Genomic DNA, 23,740 nt, shown 5'->3' on the forward strand with positions numbered 1-23,740 from the left:
TCTATAAAATAAATTATTATCAATCAATTCGATGATTTTGTTTTATTTTTTGGCTAAATTTACTAAATTTTTTTATTTATATGTGATTCTAGGTATTTTATTATATTTGTTGCGTTACCTCAAAGTGTATTCGCCGTTCCGGAACCTTTATTCGTCGTTTCCGGTGATTTCCGGCTTTCAAGTCAAAAGCATCAAAAAGCCGTCGTGGCGGCGCGCGAATAAAAGAAAAGATATAATGAAACGGGATTATGTTTGCCTCTCCGCCGCGAGTTTAAACTCGACGGGCCGAAAATTCAATGTGTCACGCGACACAAAGATATCCGCGCGTCTCGCGTGAAATAAGAGAAATACGGAAACGCGCGTGTCGCGGAATGGAAAACGAAAGCAAAGATGACGCACAAAGCGCGCGGCAAACACGCACGCGGCAAGCGTGAAAATCGTATAGAGCGCGCAGAAAAAAAAGTTTTGAATAAGACGAGAGAAAAAAACGAGAAAGAAAACAGATTTTCAAACGCACGCACACGCCAGGCACGCACTCACAATCGACACGACACATGAAAGACAGCCGGAGGAATAAAAGATATACATTCGGATTTGATTCGGCGCGCAATTTTGTTATTTGTGTGAAAAAAAGTTAATAATATTATTTTTAGTTAATCTTCGCGCATTCATCTCTCGGTTTTGTGCGTCATAATGACTGATACCTCGAAAAGCTTGCGATGATGGATGGACCGAATCAACGAACCCCGCCCGCCTCTCTCCCCACAGTGACATTCTTTTAATTCTTCTCGCAATATGCGCACGAAATCAATTTGACCTCCCTCTCGCCCCAAAAAAGCCACCGCTGTCTAAATGATATTTAAATATATTCACTTTGCGACGGTCTGTCGCGCCACGACTTCATTTCTTTAACTTTAACTTTAATTCCAATTAAAGCAGGCGAAAAACGAGAAAATCTCCCCTGGCCGAATTGAAAATGTAAAAAAATGTAAATTTCCTTTTAATTCTTCAACCCTAATATCTCTTGATTCGATTAAGTTTTAAGAAAACTTTTTTACCCCCGAAGGGGTGGGTATACAAGGGTAGTAGGGTAGTTAACCCCCCTTGAGGTGTGTTTGTGGGGTGAAAATTTACGACGTCAATGCTTTGTTTACGTATACAACTTTTGCGTATACACAATATGAATGTGTGAGTACTGCCGTCAAACACGCATTAAATATTAACCAATTTATTAAAGCGTGTGTTGCGTAAATTGTCGAAATTGTCGAATTCTAAAGCCGGCTGTTATTGAATGTAAAAAATGGCGATTTTTTTGCCGTTTTGCGCCGGCGCTCGACTTTTATCGTAACAAATGTCCGAGATAAAAAATTTTATATGCGCGTAAAAGGGGTGGGCAGGTGTGCGTGGGGTTCGTCTTGCAAATTAAAATTAAAAGCAAATAACCCTCGCTTCATATCGACCTTTTTCGAAACGGATTTCAATGAAACCCGCGCGCCGATATTGCCGATATTCGAAAGTTGTATGTGTGGGTGTGCGCGATCGCAGCGGGGGTTGGAAACGGTGGCGAGTCAAACCGGGAATCAATCAAGGCTACGGCGGCGAGGAAAAGCCCGCCTTGGTGTTTGCTCAAACCAAACCAAACCAAATAGTGGAACTCAACCGAAATCAAAGTCGTCAGCGGTTTGGAGAGCCGGGAAGTTGCAGATCGTGACCTTGACAGGCATTTCGTTGAGTTTGGTTAGGTTTTAATACGAGATTTATTTATTTTTTGCGGGCGTCTGGCCCACCCGAGGGAAATTGCGTTATGTTATTTGCCTAATTATCACTGTAGCTGTCACACGCTCGGTTTGTCGACCCACAGCACACGAATATCGCCGACCGCACTCGGATGCGCGTGGTCAATAATATAAATCGGGCGAAAACAAAAGCGCGCTCGCGCAAATCGATAAATAAATAACATTTATGAGCGCGCGCGCGCTAATATGGCGATAATTTTCACATATACACATACACAACCTTCATACACACACATACAATTTGTTTTCAGCCCCTCTACCACCCCGCAACCAATCGCTAAATATTAATCAATCATGATTTGTATTGCGCTGTCACTTCCGTATCGACAAAAACAGATACGTTTGCTGCAATTTGCCCCCCTATGCAGCCCCGCGCGTACCCTTGCATTGAAGGTAGGTTGGTGTTGGTGCAGGCTGTCATATATCAAGATAAATTTACAAAAAACATACCCATTTACGCGTTAGGAATTCGACGTTCGGTTTGTTGCGTTTTATTTCGCAATGCTCAACAAATGGTCATTTTTGCAATTTTATTACATCCGCACAATGCGCGTCCGTTCAGCCTGGCCCCTTCTACCTCCGCACCCGCGGCCACGACACAACCCGTTTTACCTTTTATTGCGCGCGACCATCAAATATGCGCAACGTAAATATTTCATTTCATTATCTCGCACTATGTGCGTTGGGTACGCGGATTTTCGAGTGTGCGCGGAATTTCACGAGATTTCCATGAGCATCGGCTATAAAATCTGGCCAGAAATTGAAATAAACTAAAAGCGCCACGCATCACTAGCGCACGAGCGCGCTATTTTCGTAAATACATATATTTTGCACGTTTACATGAGTAATGCTTTTAACGTGTTTTGTTAATTTTCAAAAACATATCATAATAGCATATATTCCGGTAGAATTGATGCAAAAACATGTGCAACTTATGATAAAACATTCATATTCAAACATGCGTAGAACTAAAATATGAAACTTACTTCATTATTGCGTCGAGGGGTACCTGAAACAACGAAACAGATTTAGATGTTAGTTGGGTTGCATACTTTATGAGCTATCAAAATAAGAAAATGGTATAACTTTCACCAATTGTACGCGTATTCGATTTTCTCCGCGCTTCACGCGCACCCTTCTAGAAAAGAATGTACGTGCGGCCGTTCTTGACGTATCGCGCTTTTGAATTTCAATGAACGCGCGCAAAGATATCACGTTCGAAACGAACGAATAACGAACGAATAAACCTCGAGCCCTGCGCACAGAATACCAAATTGTTGGCATTTTTCTCGTCACCGTCACGATTTTACTACTTTACGAATTATGCAATAAATAAATAATTCCTACAACTACCTACGCATTATATTACTATATCAAAACCTAGACGCATAAAAGTGCAACATTATTATATCGATTTCTAGTAGTCTAATAGCTTCATGGCTACTAGTTTCTCGTTGTTGTCGATGCATATTTTTTTCGGCTACTAAATAGAATCCGATTTGAATATCTATTTATAAAGTGCACGCTCGTGGTGACCTAATCTCGGATTCTCCAGCGGCGGAATCTATTAAAATTACGCAAAGCTCCCCGAGTCGGCGATGCCGATGCACCGTTCCTTTCCGGGCCGCTTTCAATACACGTATACAATATGTTGCGGCGCTCAATAACCGCGATACAGAGCGAATTTAAAATTCAAATCGCGCTCGTGATACGCGCGAACGGCGCGCCGCGCAATTTATTGACGCGTCGCAATCGCGCACGTTGATAATGCCACCCACAAAGGGGGGACAAGACGATATGCATCAATTTCTCGGCGCGAAGTTAAATTTTCATGCTTGCATCCTGCACTTAACACGCCAGAGACTTTGAATTCTAATCTTGACACATTCTTTTCATTTTAAACATTTTTATACAATTTAACATCTAGGCAGCAAAGTAAAAATATAATCATAAATAAATGGTAATTATTTAATGCAATATATGCATTTTCTAAACATGTAGCAAGTAAAAATATAAAATTTAAACATTTTTACAAAAATTTTTATGAAAAATTCTCTAAAATCTTAAATTTACTGATCTAAACCTACACCAAGATTAATCGTTTGTTTGTAGATAAATAAAAGTCTCTTTCCATGCATTTACAAATATTTATCGATTAATTCCAGCCTGTTCTCGAGCCGAAGATTTAATACAAAGATTGTAACGCCTTAATCGCCGTGCGCAGCATGTGTTTAATGCTTCTAATTTATTATCGATTTTCAATTAGCCGGCCGTACGAAACGCTGGACGTGTTTTATTAAGTGTCGAACGATTTTTACGACGTCCGTAATTATACGATACGAATATAACACACATTTACCCATACTCAGACTCTAAGAAGCCAAAATAAAGCAAACAAGCGCAGACAGTCTGAGGTAAAGAAGCACGGTTTTAAGCACAACGCGCAAAACGCAAGTTTTATGATGACTTATGAGTTTTCTTGATTTTTCTATTTGCCCGATTGCAGGCGACTGTAGCAAAGAGGAAGCAGTGGTGAGCCAGAGTTGAAAACTTGCGCGGCAACCGGGAAAATTAAAAATTTTCTAGCTCTTCCATGATTTATTATGTTTTAAGTGGAAATGCTTTTGGTTTTCTACGTTTTATTAAACATATCATCTTTCGACGGCTCCACTATACACTCACACATACAAAACGTCTAGAATATATAAACGTTGTAGTGTAGAAAAGAGAAATTTTATTTTCCATAAAGGTTTCCTTCAAAGCGACGCGCATTTGCGAAAGATTTTGTTGCATCCTCGAAAATATTCCCGATTTGATGCAGTGCAGATATAGATATTGTCGAGGCGGGCCGGAAAAACGTCAGATTTCTTCCCCTGAAGCGTTCGCTGCGTTGCACTCGGCGCTCGAGAAATCTTGTTACCGAGACCAAAGGCGGAAGGAAGGCTTGCGATGATGCAACGTGTACGTAATGCCCGGATATGGGAAATTGCACGCTCGGGAATCGAATGGAAGCCGCGCGGCGCGATATGAAGATAACAATGATAATAATAACGCTAAACTAGGCGCAATTCAGGCGCGCGCGCAAGAGCATCTTCTTTTCCGACAATCACAATCAATTAGGAGCGTATTTCTGCGCTGCTTCAAATAAAAATCTTTGCAAAATATCGAAATATTACTTGTTTTCATTTCAACAAAGGTACACATAAATTAATCAGTTTTCATTATTTGCATAAATCTGTTGCTCTTTGCTACGGGGTCGTGTGTTCAGTGCCGAGTGCACAGATATGGAAAAATGGAATCAGAGAGAAGCGAATCTGAGACTTCGATTGCAAATATAAAATGTAAATTTGAATTGTCCGGATTGTGACGTGCGCCAAGAGAAGGTATTCTTACATGCATATTGTACATATTGAAGTATTAAATATGTATAACAAGAATAAAAATTTAAAATCTACTCATTTCTGTTTTTCTCAAATTCGCGCCTGATTAGATTTTTACACACGAGTGTATAAAAGTACGTTTTCTAACACTGCGTGCGTAAAACTTTTATTTTGAACACTTAATATATAATATACAATTTGATCAAAGTTGTAAACTAACCTCCAGGCTAAACTAAACTAGTAAATCATGAATAAGCAAACCGACAATTCGTTTTCGCCGTTGTGCGGATGCACGTAAAAAGTTTTCTTCTTCTTGCATGCACGTCATATTCACTCACACAGTAAATTTTAATACGACAACTTTACGACAACTCCTCCACCGCTGCCGACGTCGAAAAAATGTTAAATTCAGCTGAAACTCCCGACGTTTTACTACTGCTCGCGCGCACACCGCGCAATTCCTGACACAATTCCTCTTTGCGCTACAACTAGAGAGCTTACACTATTTTCCGAACATTGAAATTGAAAGAGCAAAGAGCCGAAGGTGTAACTGTAGCAACTGTAGCGCAACTGTAGTTAAAGCTTCTCTCACCGTGTGTTTACATAAAAATCCATCATAACCCCAACTTTATTACAACAACAAGAGCGCTCGGCGTATTATCGACAGCGGGCTTGAATATTAAACGATTTACAATAAAACACAAATGGTGCCATTGTAAGTCATTCAAATGATATTGTGTCGTGTTGTGCGTCGGTTTGATTCAAAGGATAAAATTCGCGCAACAACCAGGACAATGCGAGGCAACGGGGAGAGATCACAATGTTTGTGCATGAGCTATTTTAAAATTGATGCATTCATTACGAACGTACTGGGTATACGGTTGTAGGCCTGCTGCACGTACGGCCAGCATTTAAACTTTTACAACCTTTACAACCGTATATCTACAGGTCTGCAGCATGAGGGTATGGGAAGCAGTTCAGTTCGTGCAAATACAAAGTTAAACAGACGCGGAAAAAATTCTGCAGGTGGTCACTGCAAAAGAGTGGGAGACGACGATTTTAAGGTGTGGTAGTTGTGTATTATTCTATTGTGAAAATGTATAAACTAAATTCCCAATTACGTCCGTCATGCTCAAGCCTGGAGACGTGAATGTCGAAACTGTTGCATGCCCCAAATCCGGCGAACATCCTGTCGGGCATGCGGAGAGCATCTCCAGATCACACACATATACATCTATTGTCTGTATGGGGTGGTATTGTTGCACAACTCATTGTTCTCAAACCTCATTCCACCTTGGGTGGCAAGCAAGTAACTCTACAACTATCTATTTACCAGTATGCACATCAACACTCCACATTCCGAATTAACCGAATATTATATCGACCTGTAGAGGAGATAGTTAGGTCTAGGTCTAACCAAACTTGAACAAATATATAGGTGGAGATATATAACTACATATCCTATATAAACATTAAACGTATAGCGCACATCATTATGTGCAGAGGTCTACATGTCCATCACATCGTATATCTCATCGTTTCTATTGTCCTTGATGTAATAATAACAGAGGATGGCTGGCGGGCGCGCTCCCGTCGGTGCCCACATCGCCCATGCGTCAATACAAGGAGAGACGGGGTAATAACGAGCATATATAACCCATCTACCAAAGGCCCGGGATGTGTGTTATGTGCGCACATCCACTGTCATTATATTATTTATAATAACGGCCTCGTTCTAGCGTAATTACGCGATGTGTGCTTAGCGTAAGTAATGAACCGATATTATACGCAAAGGTTTTATTGCCACTACACCTTTGGAAGCGTCTGGTCGTTCCTTGCTGAATTAATGGTTTAATGGAAGTTAATTAATCGTCGTGGACCTTTTTGCCCCTCGAAACGCGGAAAGATTTTGTTTCGCCTTCATTCGTTTTTATTCTTTTATTGTAGGATTTTCGTTTGTGTGTCATTGATTGATTTGAGGCACATTTGCAACGCACGCATGAATTTTTATCAATATTTTAAAGAATAATTTGATTTAAAATGTAAAAATTTGTACAAAATGATTTTAACAATGTTCAACTAAAACATAAATTATTTGTTTGTGTTTTTACGTGAATGAAACATTTTAAAATCCCAGAAGCGTGCGCCAAATTGCAATTCAATCTGTTTTCGATTTTCACCTCAACAAGAAACAAAACAAACAATTCGCGCCCTTTCAACATACAAAAAACAAATTGTACTCAATTGTAAAATAAGAAAATTCAATTTTAAAAAACACTTCTTGTTATAATGATATAACTTTTAAAGAAACGAATGTTTCAATGATTCAATAAAAGAAATAAACATGAAATAACGTAGGCAGCACACCTTAAAATACGTACGTAAAAACATGAGCATAATTAATGAGCCTTTTCGGCAAGAGGCGGTATTAATAAAAGTAATTGGACCTCTTCTCGCGCTCCGGCTCGCTGCCGCCTCCCAAAAAAGACGAGCAAAACGGAGAGCACATTCATTTTCTCGCCGGCGCACTTCGTTTTCGCAAAGTAAAACGAATGCCAGCCACCAGCTTCACCAGCGCCAGCCGAACGAAAAGCGGAGCTTGGAGTGAACCAGGTATTATTGTTTTCCGACGAAATAAAGCTACTAGTACAAGATATACTTTGGGCATCATGTACAACTTGGTCATTAGCTAAAATTTCAAACAACCACAAGCATCAACTTATTGCTTTGTATGTTTTGCGAGTAAATAAATTTAATTTTTGTTTTTCATAAAAAAAAGTTGTTGCTTTGAGTTTAAGACCCTCTTTGTAAGAAGATGGCAAGCTCAGATACAATACTGTATTCAGAAAAACAGAAGACGTCCGCTTATCCATCTAAGTCAGGAGTACGGGACTTCTAATCTTGCTTCTTCTTAATCAACCAGAGAGAAGATCCTACTGCTCGCGTCTTTAAACTTCTTTGCCACGGCCACGGCGCGTCGCTTTCTCCCTTTTCTTCGCCCACGCTCCGGCTTTAAACTCCGATTCGCGCTGGCGAAAGTTTAAGTTTTAAGTCCGTCCGCAAGCCCGCGAACAAATAGATAACACACAACAAAGCGCTCACCAGCGGCAGCAGCAGCAGGGAAGAAATGGAAAGAAATGGGGAAATAAATAATGTCGTCGTTTATATCTGTACTCCTCGGCCATATATTACAATGCGAGTTGCGTAAGAAGCGACGAATAATGACGAAATTAGGCCTTTTTCTAAACAATCGAATTTAATTAAAACTTGGAAATTAATTGTACGAATGTATGCTCGTCCTGCGCTGCGACTAATTTGATCGCTGTATTTACGCGCCGCTGAGATTTTAATATTCATTCATTTTCTTCGAGACGCCCGATTGTTCGCGTTTTCAATTAGCCCGAAACGCATAAAATTTAATGAATGCCTATTGAGCATTTCTGCCCAACACAAAAAGCAAGACACTGTGATGTGCGTGGACCAGAAATTTGAAAATGAAATTTAATGTATAAATATTTATATTTGTGATTGAAGGTAGAGATGCCATGCGGCGAGTACGCGTGATGCTCATTTCGGTGTAATGGCGTAATTTATGCGTGTCGATATTCGGATGAGATGCACATGATAAATAAACAACTTACCCAATATGCAGTCGTGAGAAAACCTCCAGCAGGCGCAGCGAGGATTACACTGATTACAAAGATTACCAAGTTCAACGCACTGTTTACATTTACTATTTCAGTGTTACTGTTTCTTAAAATTAAAACATGACAAAATGACCGTTGGCGTTGCAGACTTGTGTGCGTTGTGTGCATAAACAAGTGCAAAAACCAAAGAAAAAATCAGTTATACCAACAAAACACAAAACAGCATTGCAGCGCCCTCTGCAGTCACGTTCTCTTCATAAGTAAATACAAATTTCAGTGAATTTGTATCACTACCGCCCCCTATGTTTCTATTAAAACACTATGTAGAAGAAAGTTGTACAAGGCCGAATGTTCAAGTTGTAAGGTTTGAGGCTATGTTAATCAAAATGTTTGCCCAAAGAATATGCTCAAATTTAGTTAAAAATAATTTACAAAAACAATTCTATCATATTGCAAAGCATCCAATAACGATAACACCATGCTTAATAAATAATTGTATTGCCATACAATGTCCGTCAAAGCCTGTGGTTCAGTTTACAACTCCATCAAGATTCTATGCAAAAGGCAAAGACAAAAAGAAAGATAAATGTAAGTGTAATATAGTTTATGCTAGTAAAAAAAATTAAAATATTATTAATTTTACAGCTAAAACTAAAGTTCAGGTCAATGAGCAACAACTAGGTGAAGTCTTAAACATTGATTCTTACAAAACCAGCTTGCAGAAAGCACTTGACACAATGAAAGATGATTTTACAAAGAATTTATCACTCAGATCAACTACAGGTATATTATAAACTTTTATTTCTGCTTAAATGGATTGTAAATTAAACTATTAAAGGGTCCATTGAATCAATTCAGGTCCAGGTTGATGGGAAAGATCATTCACTGCAAGAATTGGCACAGATTGTTAGAAAGAATCCAAAAACTATTGTTGTGAACATGGCAGTCTTCCCACAAGCTATTCCTGCTGTGTTAAAGGCTCTACAAAAGAGTGGGATGAATCTTAATCCACAGCAGGAGGGAACAACTTTATATATACCTGTTCCAAAGTAATTAAACTTTTTAAACTGTTCTTTAAAAATTTGACTAATAAATCTGTTTTGTTGCAGAGTAACCAAAGAGCACAGAGAAAATTTATCTAAGAATGCAAAGGCATTGTTTATCAAGTGCAGGGACGCAATGAAAGACGCACAGAATAAACAATCCAGAAACATTAAGAAAAATGATGGGGTATCTCAGGATTTGGCTAGAAGTCTAGAACAACAAGTTATTCAAATTGCTAATGAGTTTGTCAAAGATGCAGAGAAGATTTTAGAAACTAAACAAGCTGAATTAGTTGGCAAGGAATAAAATAATTTGGTAATAATGCATTTGTAAAAATATATGACTAGTACAAATAGAATAACAGAAAAATCTAGCTGAAAATTATTTGATTTTAATAATGACAAGAAATACAAAACATAAAATGATATAAAATTAAACGCCTGCATGTTCGGAGTGAAGTTAATCGAAAATTGCCAACATAATTGAACAGCTTCAGGAGTACTTCTATTATTTGTAAAAGCAATATTTATTTAATTACCAAGTATAAACCGTTATTATTAACTTTAAACATGCCGTGACTGCCAAAATTCAAATACATTTTAAAACCCTAGCAGCCACGGCATAAAATCAGTGATTTCCTTCCAAAAACCGCCGGTTTCCACATCGAATCTCTCCAAAAACATGCAGAAAATTGATGTTTCATTAGAAAATGAAATTATTCTGTGTCCATCGCCACTGCTGGAGCTGGATCCCTCGGTCCATCGTCCCCCGCAGCATCTCTGGCCGGCGCAGCGCCTTCCTGTTGTGGTGCAGCTACACCGCGTCTCTCCTCACCTTCAATTAATTGCAGATACACTGCAGTTTCATTCTCATCCAATATTTTAAACTCAATTCCTTCCCCAATGTAACCAATGGAGACATTCTTGGTGTTCAAATCAATCTCATTCGGCAATGTATCGCGCAATGCTCTCAAACCGTGTTTGACGAGTTCTTCCAGAGTACAAGCAACAAACTCATCTAAATGCTTCTCTAGATAAGTTCTTGCACTTTGTGAGCGCGCGCCAATTGACATGGCTTTACAATCAAAGTAATTGGCTGATGGACAAGTTTGATAGATATGTGGGCCCAAATCATCGTACCCGGCGACAAGAAGACCTACACCATAAGGACGACGATCGTAACGCTGTGTGCATACCTGCATTTTGTTCCCAAGCGCCGCAATGAGTCGGTTTACAGGCAAAAGAGAATCATGCGAATATTTGTAGTTGAGACATTCGGTACGCATGTAGCGGCTCAACATGCGAGCGTCGGCAGTGAGACCTGAGATAGTGATGCCAATATGATTATCAATAGGGATGATTTTCTTCTGGTGCGCCGATAGTTCACTGGAGGCTCTTTTCAATGCGATGATCACAGCGTGCGTGCGGCTTTTTAACCCAACCGTGGCAGAACCCAGCTTTACGGCTTCCATAGCGTATTCCACTTGGTGCAGACGACCCTGAGGACTCCATACTGTTACGTCGCTGTCGTACTGATTGCGAAACATCTTGGGGTTGTTCTTTTAGTGCAGACAGGTTTAGCCGGTGAAGTTGTTCAACGAAAACTGAACTCGAGCCGTAGAAAACCTACAAAACTGATTGTAATGCTGACAAACGCTGGATGTCAAAGATTTTGACATTATTGAGGTGTACAATTGGTTGCCTACATTAAATCCAAACAGTCAGTGAAATAATCTGATGAGCAGAAATGGATTTAGAATTAAAATCATAAAGAAATTTTAAGAATAAACAAAATGTTTAAAAAATAAAAACTACTAATATTGTATGTTTCAGTATCCGTTTCAAATATATATCTTTGACTGCTAGTAGAAATTATGTAAATCTATTGCGGAAACAAGTTGAAAACCGCAGAAAACTATAAAATTTAAAAAAGAGTGATTTATTAATTAAATAACTTTAGGATACATTAAACAAGTTTAGAACTATTAAAATATATAATAATTATCATTAATTATGTAATAAAAGGGTAAAAAACTAAAATCTAACATAGTAATATCGTAACTCTATTAAATTATGTTACAAAAAGATCAACCTGGCATTTTTACAACTAAAATGTTGCATTTGTTATCCCATCAAACTAAATTAGTTTACATAGCCATGTAATTTTCAAGTTCAAGTTTTTCTCCTTCCTTCCTACACGCGTCACAATTCGCAACTCAAGCCCGCGATTGTAAAAGCATATAAGTCGCAACCAAGACGCGCTTATCGTCAATTCGGTGTTGCAAACTTGCGTGCAGGTAATCGGTACACCAATTCATCAAGTCGCAAATTCAAAATTCGCCGTGACACTGCGACAGTTTACCGATAAACAAAATACCAGCGACTAAACGTTCGCAATCACTGTGAAATATCCTTCTAGGTATTTTCGGCTGCAAAACTATTTGCGTAATCAGCGCATTTTTTCCCGGTGCGGTTAACTAAAACAATCAAACATATTTCGTGCTGATAAAAAAGTGCAGTAGTAGTTGTCCATCAATCACGCAAAGTAGATTAGGTATACTTACAGCGGCAATCAATTTAAATTAGTTTATTGGATAAATAAAGCGTTTAAACGAACAAAGTTTATAAAAGTTGTGATTTTTTTAAGTAAAATGGAAAATATCACGGACTTTAGAGCCGACAGGAGCATGTTTTATCTTGACGAAGGTATTTATGAATCATTTTTAATGTGCCAAGGCATTAAAGGTCTAGTTTGATTAATTTAAAGCCAATTATATCAAAATATAAATTTATTTTGGTATTTTTTGAGTTTTCCACCCAATTGTTTCAAAAATTGTCAAAAAAGTTCAAAATATCGTCTAAATAAGTCTAATGAATATTTTCAGATCCTAGAACCAAAAATTGGTTCCTAATCGATTCACCAGGCACAGTAGCAACACTAATAGCCGTCTATGTCGCGTTTGTTACAAAAGTGGGTCCAGCAATGATGAAAGACCACAAAGAATTTCAGCTGAAAAAATTCATGTTGTTTTACAACGCATTCCAAATCATATATTGTGCTGCCCTCGTTATATTCGTAAGTCTATAATTATATCAATTATATTTTCCATATCCCATCAAGACATTCACAAAATAATGTTTCCTATCGCGCGTTGGCGATTGTGATTAATGCAAATGCCTTTCGATTCCAAATGCCTAATGCCCCCTGATGATTTATGCGATTTGGATTTGTTGTGTTGCTCATCGTTAACGTTTTTTGTCTGTGTTCCAAGTCGTTTGTGCCGTTCATGCAATTCCGGCCAAGCTGTGCGACGCTCTCCTTCGCCGACGAAGACATCATCAACGCGCAGCTCTCGTACGCGTTCTTCCTGTTAAAGATCATCGATTTACTGGATACGGTAAGTTTTGTAGGTCTATATGTAGCCGAGTAAATAACTTTTCACCACCGGCTTTACGTTCACTTCCGTTTGCGTCGATTTACTATACAAATTTAAGCAGTGTTTTTACGCATGGAAAGCATCGGCTTATCATCGTTAATTATTACTAATCTAATCACATAGTTATTAAAATTAGATGTTGAGGTATAGTTGGATATATTAATCTTATTAAACATTCAGATTTAACCTATTTTATGGTTATGTTTACGTTCTGTTATATTTTGCTTCGATTATTGTATTAAAAATTTAAAAAGTAAAACAAAAGTAAAACACAAAAATTATTAATATTATTGATAGAACACTGAAAAAAAATTAAGCTTTTCTTTACTGCAAAAGTTTAAAAACTAAAATATTGAAGTAAAAATTAATTCAACTCAAAACTAAAGAAGATAAAGCAAAACTTTTGCTAATTTTGCTAGAATTGATAAAACCATTAAATAAACTGCACAAACACGTGCAACCTATAATTATTTATATCTTATCATTAAAACATAAACAGGAAATCAGGAACAAAAATTTTTTCACTAATACACAAAAGATTACGTCAATGAGCTTAAAAATAACCATAATTATTCACACTAAATTTAATTCAAATAAACGAATTTTCCTCCAAACAGAGTTTCGCTTAATTAGTTTAAACAAACAAGGAAATGCAATTAACACAACCGTGTGTAGTTCAAGGTTAAATCACACAGCAATTATTTTAATTTAAATTGGCATACCTACTACAAACTAAGTTCGTTATCTCGATAAAGAAGAATTACGTATGTGTTTTCACCGTTAATTAGTGAAATAAGCACCGTGCACGTGGAAAGTATATGCGAATCGATCGAATGTTCAAATATCTACGAATATGTTTGATAACGGTTGTGGTTGTTTTTGAACACACAAACAAGTATGTAGGTGCTGTTCCTAATTGCCGAGTCAACGCATTACTATACAAATTTAAGCAGTGTTTCTTTTTACGCATGGAAAGCATCGGCTTATCATCGTTAATTATTACTAATCTAATCACATAGTTATTAAAATTAGTTGTTGAGGTATAGTTGGATATATTAATCTTATTACACATTCAGATTTAACCTATTTTATGGTTATGTTTACGTTCTGTTATATTTTGCTTCGATTATTGTATTAAAATTTAAAAAAGTAAAACAAAAGTAAAAACACAAAAATTATTAATATTATTGATAGAACACTGAAAAAGGGGTGAAATTAAGCTTTTCTTTACTGCAAAAGTTTAAAAACTAAAATATTGAAGTAAAAATTAATTTAACTCAAAAACTAAAGAAGATAAAGCAAAACTTTTTGCTAATTTTGCTAGAATTGATAAAAACCATTAAATAAACTGCACAAACACGTGCAACCTATAATTATTTATATCTTATCATTAAAACATAAACAGGAAATCAGGAACAACATTTTTTTTCACTAATACACAAAAAGATTACGTCAATGAGCTTAAAAATAACCATAATTATTCACACTAAATTTAATTCAAATAAACGAATTTTCCTCCAAACAGAGTTTCGCTTAATTAGTTTAAACAAACAAGAAAATGCAATTAACACAACCGTGTGTAGTTCAAGGTTAAATCACACAGCAATTATTTTAATTTAAATTGGCATACCTACTACAAACTAAGTTCGTTATCTCGATAAAGAAGAATTACGTATGTGTTTTCACCGTTAATTAGTGAAATAAGCACCGTGCACGTGGAAAGTATATGCGAATCGATCGAATGTTCAAATATCTACGAATATGTTTGATAACGGTTGTGCGGTTGTTTTTTGAACACACAAACAAGTATGTAGGTGCTGTTCCTAATTGCCGAGTCAACGCATCGCACAACAATATTCATTCAGTCACTGCAGTCAACTAGCATGAAACTGCAAACTGCAGACTCATTCATCTGTAGCTCGTGAGTCATTTAACTTTTAACTTTTAACTTTCACGTTCAACGCGTCATAAATTTCATTTATCTAGGTACATACTTGTAACTTGTAACTTAACCTAACTTAATCTTATTTTTGTGTGAACAACACTGAATTTAACCTTAAAATGTCTTTAAAAATGATTAATTTCTCTTTTATTTCTTATTGTAGATTATTTTTGTACTACGAAAGAAATCCAGGCAAATTACCTTCCTCCATGTATTCCATCATGTTTACGTCGTCATCCTTGGCTACGTGCATACGAGATATTTGGCCGGTACGCAGGTGGCGCTACTGAACGTGCTCAATGGCAGCGTGCACGTGGCGATGTACTACTATTACCTGGTTACCTCACTGACCAATCAAGCGCCATGGTGGAAGAAGTACATTACGTCAATGCAACTGTTGCAATTGACTGCGTTATCATCCTGTATGGTGCCGACTATGTTTAATCGCGCATGCTCCTTCCCGAAACTCGCCGTGTTGGGATTCATGTTTCTGCCGAATCTTGTTTTGATCAGCGAGTTTGGGAGCTTTTATAAACGGTCCTATGTTGCACTCACTTCCGGGAAAACAAAAAAAGATGAGTGATTGTATGTACCTGTTGTAAAATATGTTATTTATTTAGTTTAGAAGAAATAAATAAATGGAGGTTTAGGTAGATGTGGTTGGTGTGTCGTAAAGCAGTGTACTTGTAATAGTTAGAAAAATTAGTAAATAATATCAAGACAATTTAAATTATTGTTATTCTGTTTTCAGAAATATGTTCAGTATTTAATTCGGAATATAAATTTGTAAAAATTGTGTTGATATTTGTAATATCGAAAGATATACTGAAATTACTCTGAAATTAATAAATTTAAAAAAATCAATTTAAAATTATTTAATCCACAATTATTTTTGTTGTTAGGTGTAGAACTTAATTAAGAATGTATTTTTGAAGTAATTTTAATTATTGCAACAATTTCAATATAGTTATTAATTAATAACTATCACTAGCAAATCAGTTTGGCTACACTTTTCTAAACTTTCTAGTTTTTCATTTATTACTCGACAGTTAATTATCATATACCTACTACTATTTTTTTTCGAAAACCTATTCAGTAATTAATTTATAATTAAAAAAAAAATTTAATTTGTAATGTAATAAAACAACAAATTATTAAACAATTTATACAAATTTTGTTATTTTTACAAAATTTAACTTTAACTTTTGTTTATATCTTTTTGTAAAACTATTTGGTGATAATATTCCTCACATAATTAAACGTAGAATTTACTTAAAAATAAACTAACAAAAAATTTATTACTATAACTCAATTAGTTTCCAAGTAATAAACAAAATACTAAACAATTCAACTATAATTTTTGCATTACATAAGCATTAACACATTTTATCATTACTGATGAATTAAATATTTTATTCGATATTCATACAAGGAATAACAATAAATAATTATGTATATAACCGCTGAACAACTCCATTTATTGAATTGTTCATGATTGCCACGTGCGTTACATACAAATCAGCCAATCAATCATCAATTAATCATTGTTTCACAACCCAATATATTCAAGTACTTAGTAATACTGGTCGCTAAGATTTAAAAGTTTTATTCATTTTTCGTAAATATACGCGCACGTTTGAATGATGTCATGAAGATGTAGCAGGCAGTGAAAAGTAGGCGTGCTTCCCTTGGAGGCGGCGCATCGCATAGAATGGCGCGAGAGCGGCGGCGGCAATATCGAACGCCCCCGACCGCCGCCAGAGGGCCGCAAAGGGCGAGCGCACATCGCGAACGCCGGCATCACCAACGCATCATGCCGCCCTTATCGGAAACGCGAGCGAGCCGCCGATAACGCACATATTACACAATAATTAATTCAACTTTGTGTGTCCGTTTACGCTGTGTGTACAATATTAAATTTTGTGAGTAAAAATAAGGGATGCAAAAAAATATCATGGGTACGTACACTTTTGATTCTTGTATAAATTTACAAAGCAGCACTTAATTGATTTAAAATTTGATATAATTTATATAATTACATCAAAACAAAAATTTTAAGGGTAGTTAGAGAAGGGTGAACGGGGTGGATGTTTATGACGATGCATAAAATTGTGATTTTAAACTCGATCTGTTCCGCAAGTGCCGTCGGGGCATTAGTAGTGAACCATTTTTGACGAATTTGCATTATGGATTATCACCCTTTAACTAGAACCACCCCACAACCCCACATAATATATACAATTATATGGCGTACACTTGCCACCCCAAAACTTTTAATAAATGCCCGTCGGGGAATTGAAAATCGAAAGTTAAAAGTTTAATGATACGCGTTGGATTATACTAATATTAATGCGTTTAGGAACAGGCTCGAATCACCGCTAATCTGCGGATTGATCAACTGGTCACGTTTGATTGTAGTAAAAGTTTTAATTTTGGGTTGCAGGTGGAGGTTTGTCACCAATATGCGGCATGTGCTGCAGACCCATTCAGGAGCGTTTCCTTCTGCGTGTTTCTGATATTTCTTATCATGAGACTTGCCTGCAGTGTTGTGTTTGTTGCGATCGTTTGTTGCAAACCTGCTTTGTCAAGGATTCGAAACTTTACTGTCGGATAGACTACGAGAGGTAAGTATTTTAAGATTTATATGGTATATATAGGCAACTTTTTGTACATTTTTTGTTAGTACTCGGAAGTTAAACAATTTATACACATAATTTCTTTAAAAATATTCTACGGATTATATTCTGAAGCGTTTTCTGATAAATTTGTGGTTTACAACATAATTGTTATAACATTTTATGTGATTATTGTATCAACACACTTTTGGCATATTTTGATGTATAAATTAATTTGAAACTACTTTCCAAGAAATGGTTCTATATAAACAATAATAGGGCTTCACACGAGACGAAACTGGACGATACTATCAAAGGTATCGTCTCGGTCTCGGTATCGTCTCGCAAAAGCGATACGAGACCGAGACGATACGAGAAAAGTCTCGGTATCGTGTGAGGCTTTAAGTAGAACTCAGTTTTAGATCATTGCAGTTCAAAAGTTTAGTCATTTAATTGCTAATTGCATGTATTGTAAAGTAAATCCAAAATACATACATAGTTTAAAATATTAATTTTTAATTGCATCACTTTTAATTGAAAATATATTTTTTAATGTTTCAAATTTTTAAACGTTAATGTATACTAGGGTACAATAATCGAGTTGATTTGTGTTGAAAGTAAGCGGCGCACGTCTACAATTCCTAACTTACCCAGATGTTTACAATATCTTTGCTTCAAGAAGTACAGAAAAACACAAAAATATGTCTCCGGATGTGTAAACAAAGACAAAATTTTCGTAAAACTTTCAAAAAGTCAAAAAGGTCATGATATTCGGTTACTGACTTGTTATTTTGAATATACAAAAGAAATATTTCACAGATGGTCATATATTGGATTTCATATATTGGACCTTTTCCCATTTTTCTAATAACAACTTCATAAAAAAAAGTAACGAGACCAATAACGAGACCAAAAACGAGACTCGGACTGTGGTATCGGTATCGCCGAGAAATTGATAAAACACGTCTCGTCTCGGTATCGTCTCGCTTTTCCGAGACGAGACCGAGACGATACGAGAAAAGTCTCGGTATCGCGTGAAGCCCTAAACAATAACTATATAATTGAAAAAAAAAATTATTTGGTTCCTAGGTCAACTCAAAAATTGCAACAAAAATTAATATTTTATCTCTTTGCGTTGACGAGTAATTAATTAAAAACTTAACTAAACGTCTAAAGACAACTCAAAACTCCGCCAGAATTAATAATAGATTTATTTTATTAACTATTGACTTTGAGTGATTAAATAATTCTGTTTGCGCGTCCTGCAGGTGCACATTTAGTGTTTTTTGTCGCTTTGTTATCGTACGATGAATGCGGTCTTGTTTGCATTGTCCGTCGCAATAGATAATGGCAATCGAACCCTCGATTGCCCATCCGAGCGTGTCATTTCCGATTTTGATAACCGCATTATTATTAATATTAGCTCCGGGGATGGCTCACCCAACAAGCATATCGTTTGCCCTGTTTAGCATCCTCATTCTGGCCGCGACGAGGGTGGCTATTGAATTTCGTGTTTAATGTTCGATGTCATTGCGCAATCGGTATAGTTCTGCCCAGGGAGGGTTGTCCCTTGCGCCGCTACAGTTTTCACGCGTTTGTTCCATTGTTTCCGCGCCGGCAACAAGAACAAAAGCAGTGGGACACGTGCAAGGACGCTTGGACAAGTGCAAAAACTAGCTGCGCGAATTAATTGCTTCTCGCAACACTCGGAAAGTTGGCGGAAAGTGTGCAGAAAGTTTTGTTTGACGCGTTGTTTGACTTGCCGTCAAGTTGAATGTAAGTGTTTCCGCTTTTCCGGGTTGCTGCGGATTGACAAGCGTATGAATTCAAATTTATTCATTTTATGTCAAACTTTGCGCCAACTTAAACAGCTCACCTTGAAATCTATTAATATTGTGTTGGAGTGTTGTTGCGAATACATGCCACGTGGCCGCACACGCGTTTAAATCAAATTAATCGCATCATGCATCAATGATCATAGAAATACTCAAAGGATGAACTTCAAACGTTTAGCGATTGAAACATCACATTTTAATGCCACGTGTCATATTTTTTGCGCGTTTCGTAAACGGAAAAACAGATACAAATCGTTCGGAGATTGAAATAATAGATAAACACGGCGATAAATTGCCGAAATCGTACGGCAATCGTATATCGATACATCTCAATACGCGGTTTAACGCCTCCTTACACGCGGCTCATATAATCCACCCTTCTGCTGTGCCCCAAAACCGGGCAACCCCCGTGAAGGTATTCGACTTGCGCTTTCCGATATATCCACGCTAGGCGCATTCATAAAACGCTTCTTATGAGAAAGACAGGCCCGGCCACCCTGCGCACGGTCGGGGGCGGTCGTATTTCGGAATATTGTGCACAGCGTTCAGCGGAGAGGGAGGCGTTCGAGCGATTCGGGTTTATGTCGCGCCGCGTTTCAGAGGATATTGCGTCTTTCGCGTCCCCCAATTCCGAAAACGCGTCTCCGAGTGTCGCCGAAAACCAACGCTTGTATTTTAGTTGATTGTACACTTGGATGTTGTTTCTGGTACACTTTGTATAAGCCGAGGCAAACAAAGTGCCGCCAATATGAAGGAAGCATATTGCTCGGGTCGCCGCTTTATTTCCGAAGGGAGGGTGCACGCGCGCGCGCCCCCGCCGGTTACCGCAGCAATATCCCCAGCGCGCACCCTTTCTGCCAATATGTTTCCAGCGTGGCGAAAGGTTTTTCGCAGCAATATTGTGTTTGTGCTCGTTTTGCAGATTGTACATAAAGAAATGCCTCGGCTGTTCGGAGCGCATCACGCCCGAAGAGCTGGTGATGCGCGCCAGCGACAACATCTTCCATCTGCGCTGCTTCGTTTGCGTCGTCTGCGGCATTCGCCTCCAGAAGGGCGATCTGTACGTTATCAAACAAGGACAGCTCTTCTGTCGGATTGACTACGAGAAAGAAGTCGAGATGTTGCAAGGCTACGGGCATGGTATTACATAACCACACTTGAAATCACCAAACAAACATAACCTATAAATGTGTAAACTGTTTTCAATACCCAGGTGATTTTCTATGTGATGATATGATGCAATCATCACGAAGTCACGATGGTCGTCGTGGTCCAAAACGTCCACGGACAATTCTTACCACTCAACAGCGTCGGGCTTTCAAAGCTTCCTTCGAGGTCAGTCCTAAACCATGCCGTAAAGTACGTGAGACCCTCGCGAAGGATACCGGCCTCAGTGTGCGGATCGTCCAGGTATGGTTCCAGAATCAAAGGGCCAAGATGAAAAAAATACAGAAAAAGCCCGACAGGATAATAAAACACCAAAAGACACAGACGACGAGAAGAAGGTCAACGTCAAGGAAGAAGAACAAAGTAAAATTTCACCAAACATAAGCCAACTTAACCTATAACTCGTTATTCAATGTTTAACAGGTCCAACGTCCACACCATTCTTCAATGATAGCTGCAGCGATACAGAAACCACGGGTGATGTAGATCGTTTACACCATCATGCAGAAAGCAAACATTTTCTACATCAAATCAAAGAGGAGATTGAAAACGACGGAGGAGCGTTTTTCAAATGCGGCGGTGCGATGAGTCTCCATCGACAGTTTACTGGCATGCCCACAGTGGACAAACACGATGATAACTACGTGTATGATTCTGGGCAAGCCGGCGGTATGTTTATGTTACCTTCAATGGGTGCACATCACGGTGGGATGCAGGTTCAACATCATCACGTCGGTGTATCAGGTGGGCTGGTTGGTCCTGGTGTTGGTGGCGGTGGTGGTGGTGGTGTTCTGAACCCAATCGATCGATTATACTCCATGCAGAATTCGTATTTTTGTGCGGAAGATGAGCATATTATGGATTAGCTTACTTTGCTTTTTGTTGTATAAATAAATACCACACAGCACTTTTCGTAACTTTTGCATGCAACTGCACCGTGCTTGTTACCTACAGGGTGTAATCGAATATTTATTATATTACTTACTTACTAGGTGTATACAGGTTTAACAGTTTAATAAAAACATGCTTACATAACCTGACTCATTTTCTTTCTAAATCTAACCTCAAATTTTGATGATTTTTATAGGTTAAATTTTGTTTACAGTAGAATACGAGTTTCTGCTCAATATGGTACCGCAAAGGTTAAGCATCTTCCACATATTAAATGTATGCGCACGTGCGATGGCGGCATTAAGGCAGCAGGACGGCAGTAAAGCCCAACTGTGACCCGTCGGCATGATTCACATGTAAATGCGAGCGCAGTGACAAAATGAAAACTTGAACTCTCGCATTCAGCGCATCCTACCAGCTTTCACAACTACGCATCCATGTGAATGTCAGGATTTTGTCTTAATAAATTTTTTCCAAGTTGTAACTGAAGCTCTCAAGAATTTTTAATTAACACAAAATTCATTTGAGTGTCAGATGTGCTACGTCGCAGGAAAAGCAAACACATACGCAGGTGTCGCGTCAATACGCAATGCAAACACAAATAAATCTATCAAAAGATTTACGTAGTATATATTTATACAATACCTGAGTGTCGGAGTGTATTACGTGTTGTGCTATCACCCTATTGCTAATCTCACATTGTTGAAGCGCGCCGGGACGTCCGGGGAGGCGTAGATCTAATAAAAGTATTAATTTAACACCTGTGATGTTTGGTGTGTAACATGATATTATGCTTACAATTGAAATATTTGATGTTTGTCTCAGGGGTTGGAAAATTTTTACTGACGACCTCGTAACGCTTTATTATCCTTGATAAACAGGTGACGGCGCACTAAAGATGCGCGACGTTTGTGATAAAACCCGACCTTTACGTTCACTCCAACCCAACACACACACACACAAACACAAGCTGAGATAAGAGAGGCGGTGAAATTTACGGGCGAAGATTAACTGGATGACTGAGAGATGACAGGTTTTATATTGCGCAGTAAAACAACGCATAACAAAGAGGAAACAAACAAAAAATTGCCTAGTGCGGTACTTACCTACGTGTATTTATGGTCGGGCATATGTGAAATTGCGAAAAACAATTTCGAGTTCATAAAATGCCGGTCGCTTTTGCAATTAGAGCTTTCGATTGTCACAACATGTTGTTCGCCGATAAGTTGTGGTCAGTAGACATGCATAGTTTTGGGTACATTGCGCAGTCTGCCATTCTATTGTTGTGTTAACCGAAATATCGAACGCATTTGTAACATAACCACAAATCGACTACTGCAAACATTTTCACAACATGCTGCTGAATTGGTTGCCTATAGCTGCAGTACTTTTTTTCGTTTCATTGTAATAAATTCTCGCAATGCTCCTTTGAAGTGATATTGCATCGAAAGCAAATAGACACAAGACGTGACTCGGACGGTCGGCGTAAGAAAAAGAATTTCCTACATTTTCCGACGTCCGTCGCTTGCGATCTATCGTTTTTCCACAGAGCGCGCGCGCCCAACAAATTTCGCTCCACGTTTGCGCACACGCTGGGGGTTGTTGCTCGCGCTCGCTTCAACCCTCGTGCGTCGACTTTTAATAAAACCCGCTTGTCTGTTAGACATCTGATAGATGACTGCACCCTCTAGTCAGATATTAAATTGCTGCCGCTCCACGCTGCTCTCGGTGCTCGCTGCGGTGAAAATGGGGAAAGCTCCAAGGAAGCACAGCAGCAGCAGCACGAGCAAGTCATACAGAGTGTTGCCACAATCAACAACATGATTTCAACAACTAGACCCGTCTTCACTATACAATCACGTTTATACTGCGTGGGCAGTACGCGCGCATCTTGTTTTTTGTTTGCTTTTTCTTTTCTAGCAACGTTTGAGCGTTATAAGTGTACACACTTCACTCTTCCACCACTTGAAAACCCTGCGATATCACC

General features: G+C 38.1%; 4 protein-coding genes across 5 annotated transcripts; 3 read left to right on the plus strand and 1 right to left on the minus strand.

The window, feature by feature from the left end:
- The first annotated feature begins 9,152 nt into the window (after nucleotides 1–9,152).
- Nucleotides 9,153–10,248, plus strand: LOC135802257 (ribosome-recycling factor, mitochondrial-like). Of its 2 annotated transcripts, XM_065315808.1 has the most exons (4): nucleotides 9,153–9,411; nucleotides 9,469–9,606; nucleotides 9,662–9,872; nucleotides 9,933–10,248. In XM_065315808.1, the coding sequence occupies exons 1-4, from the start codon at nucleotides 9,198–9,200 to the stop codon at nucleotides 10,171–10,173; spliced, it is 804 nt and encodes a 267-aa protein (XP_065171880.1). In that variant the 5' UTR covers nucleotides 9,153–9,197; the 3' UTR covers nucleotides 10,174–10,248. The 2 variants fall into 2 exon arrangements, with proteins under 2 accessions (XP_065171880.1, XP_065171881.1); XM_065315809.1 differs by lacking the exon at nucleotides 9,153–9,411 and having other exon boundaries at nucleotides 9,682–9,872.
- LOC135802255 (proteasome subunit alpha type-1-like) lies at nucleotides 10,237–11,541 on the minus strand. The gene has a single exon (XM_065315807.1). It carries the CDS (start codon nucleotides 11,411–11,413, stop codon nucleotides 10,583–10,585), a length of 831 nt encoding a protein of 276 aa, XP_065171879.1. The 5' UTR covers nucleotides 11,414–11,541; the 3' UTR covers nucleotides 10,237–10,582.
- Nucleotides 11,542–12,121: 580 nt separating this feature from the next.
- Nucleotides 12,122–16,116, plus strand: LOC135802273 (very long chain fatty acid elongase 7-like). The gene is made up of 5 exons (XM_065315832.1): nucleotides 12,122–12,420; nucleotides 12,514–12,572; nucleotides 12,752–12,942; nucleotides 13,139–13,264; nucleotides 15,409–16,116. The coding sequence occupies exons 2-5, from the start codon at nucleotides 12,518–12,520 to the stop codon at nucleotides 15,826–15,828; spliced, it is 792 nt and encodes a 263-aa protein (XP_065171904.1). The 5' UTR covers nucleotides 12,122–12,420; nucleotides 12,514–12,517; the 3' UTR covers nucleotides 15,829–16,116.
- Nucleotides 16,117–16,983: 867 nt separating this feature from the next.
- Nucleotides 16,984–21,809, plus strand: LOC135802175 (LIM homeobox transcription factor 1-beta-like). Its single transcript, XM_065315709.1, is given in 6 exon segments — nucleotides 16,984–17,203; nucleotides 17,689–17,869; nucleotides 20,618–20,835; nucleotides 20,909–21,151; nucleotides 21,154–21,225; nucleotides 21,286–21,809. Coding segments are annotated over 6 exon segments (1,176 nt in total). The 5' UTR covers nucleotides 16,984–17,184; the 3' UTR covers nucleotides 21,729–21,809.
- The last annotated feature ends 1,931 nt before the right edge of the window (nucleotides 21,810–23,740 follow it).

The sequence above is a fragment of the Atheta coriaria genome, unplaced genomic scaffold (genome assembly GCF_025399875.1).
Source record: "Atheta coriaria isolate IRGN ID8LTWV9N9 unplaced genomic scaffold, Caltech_Dcor_3.1 hic_scaffold_16_pilon, whole genome shotgun sequence".
Classification (NCBI taxonomy): domain Eukaryota; kingdom Metazoa; phylum Arthropoda; class Insecta; order Coleoptera; family Staphylinidae; genus Dalotia; species Dalotia coriaria.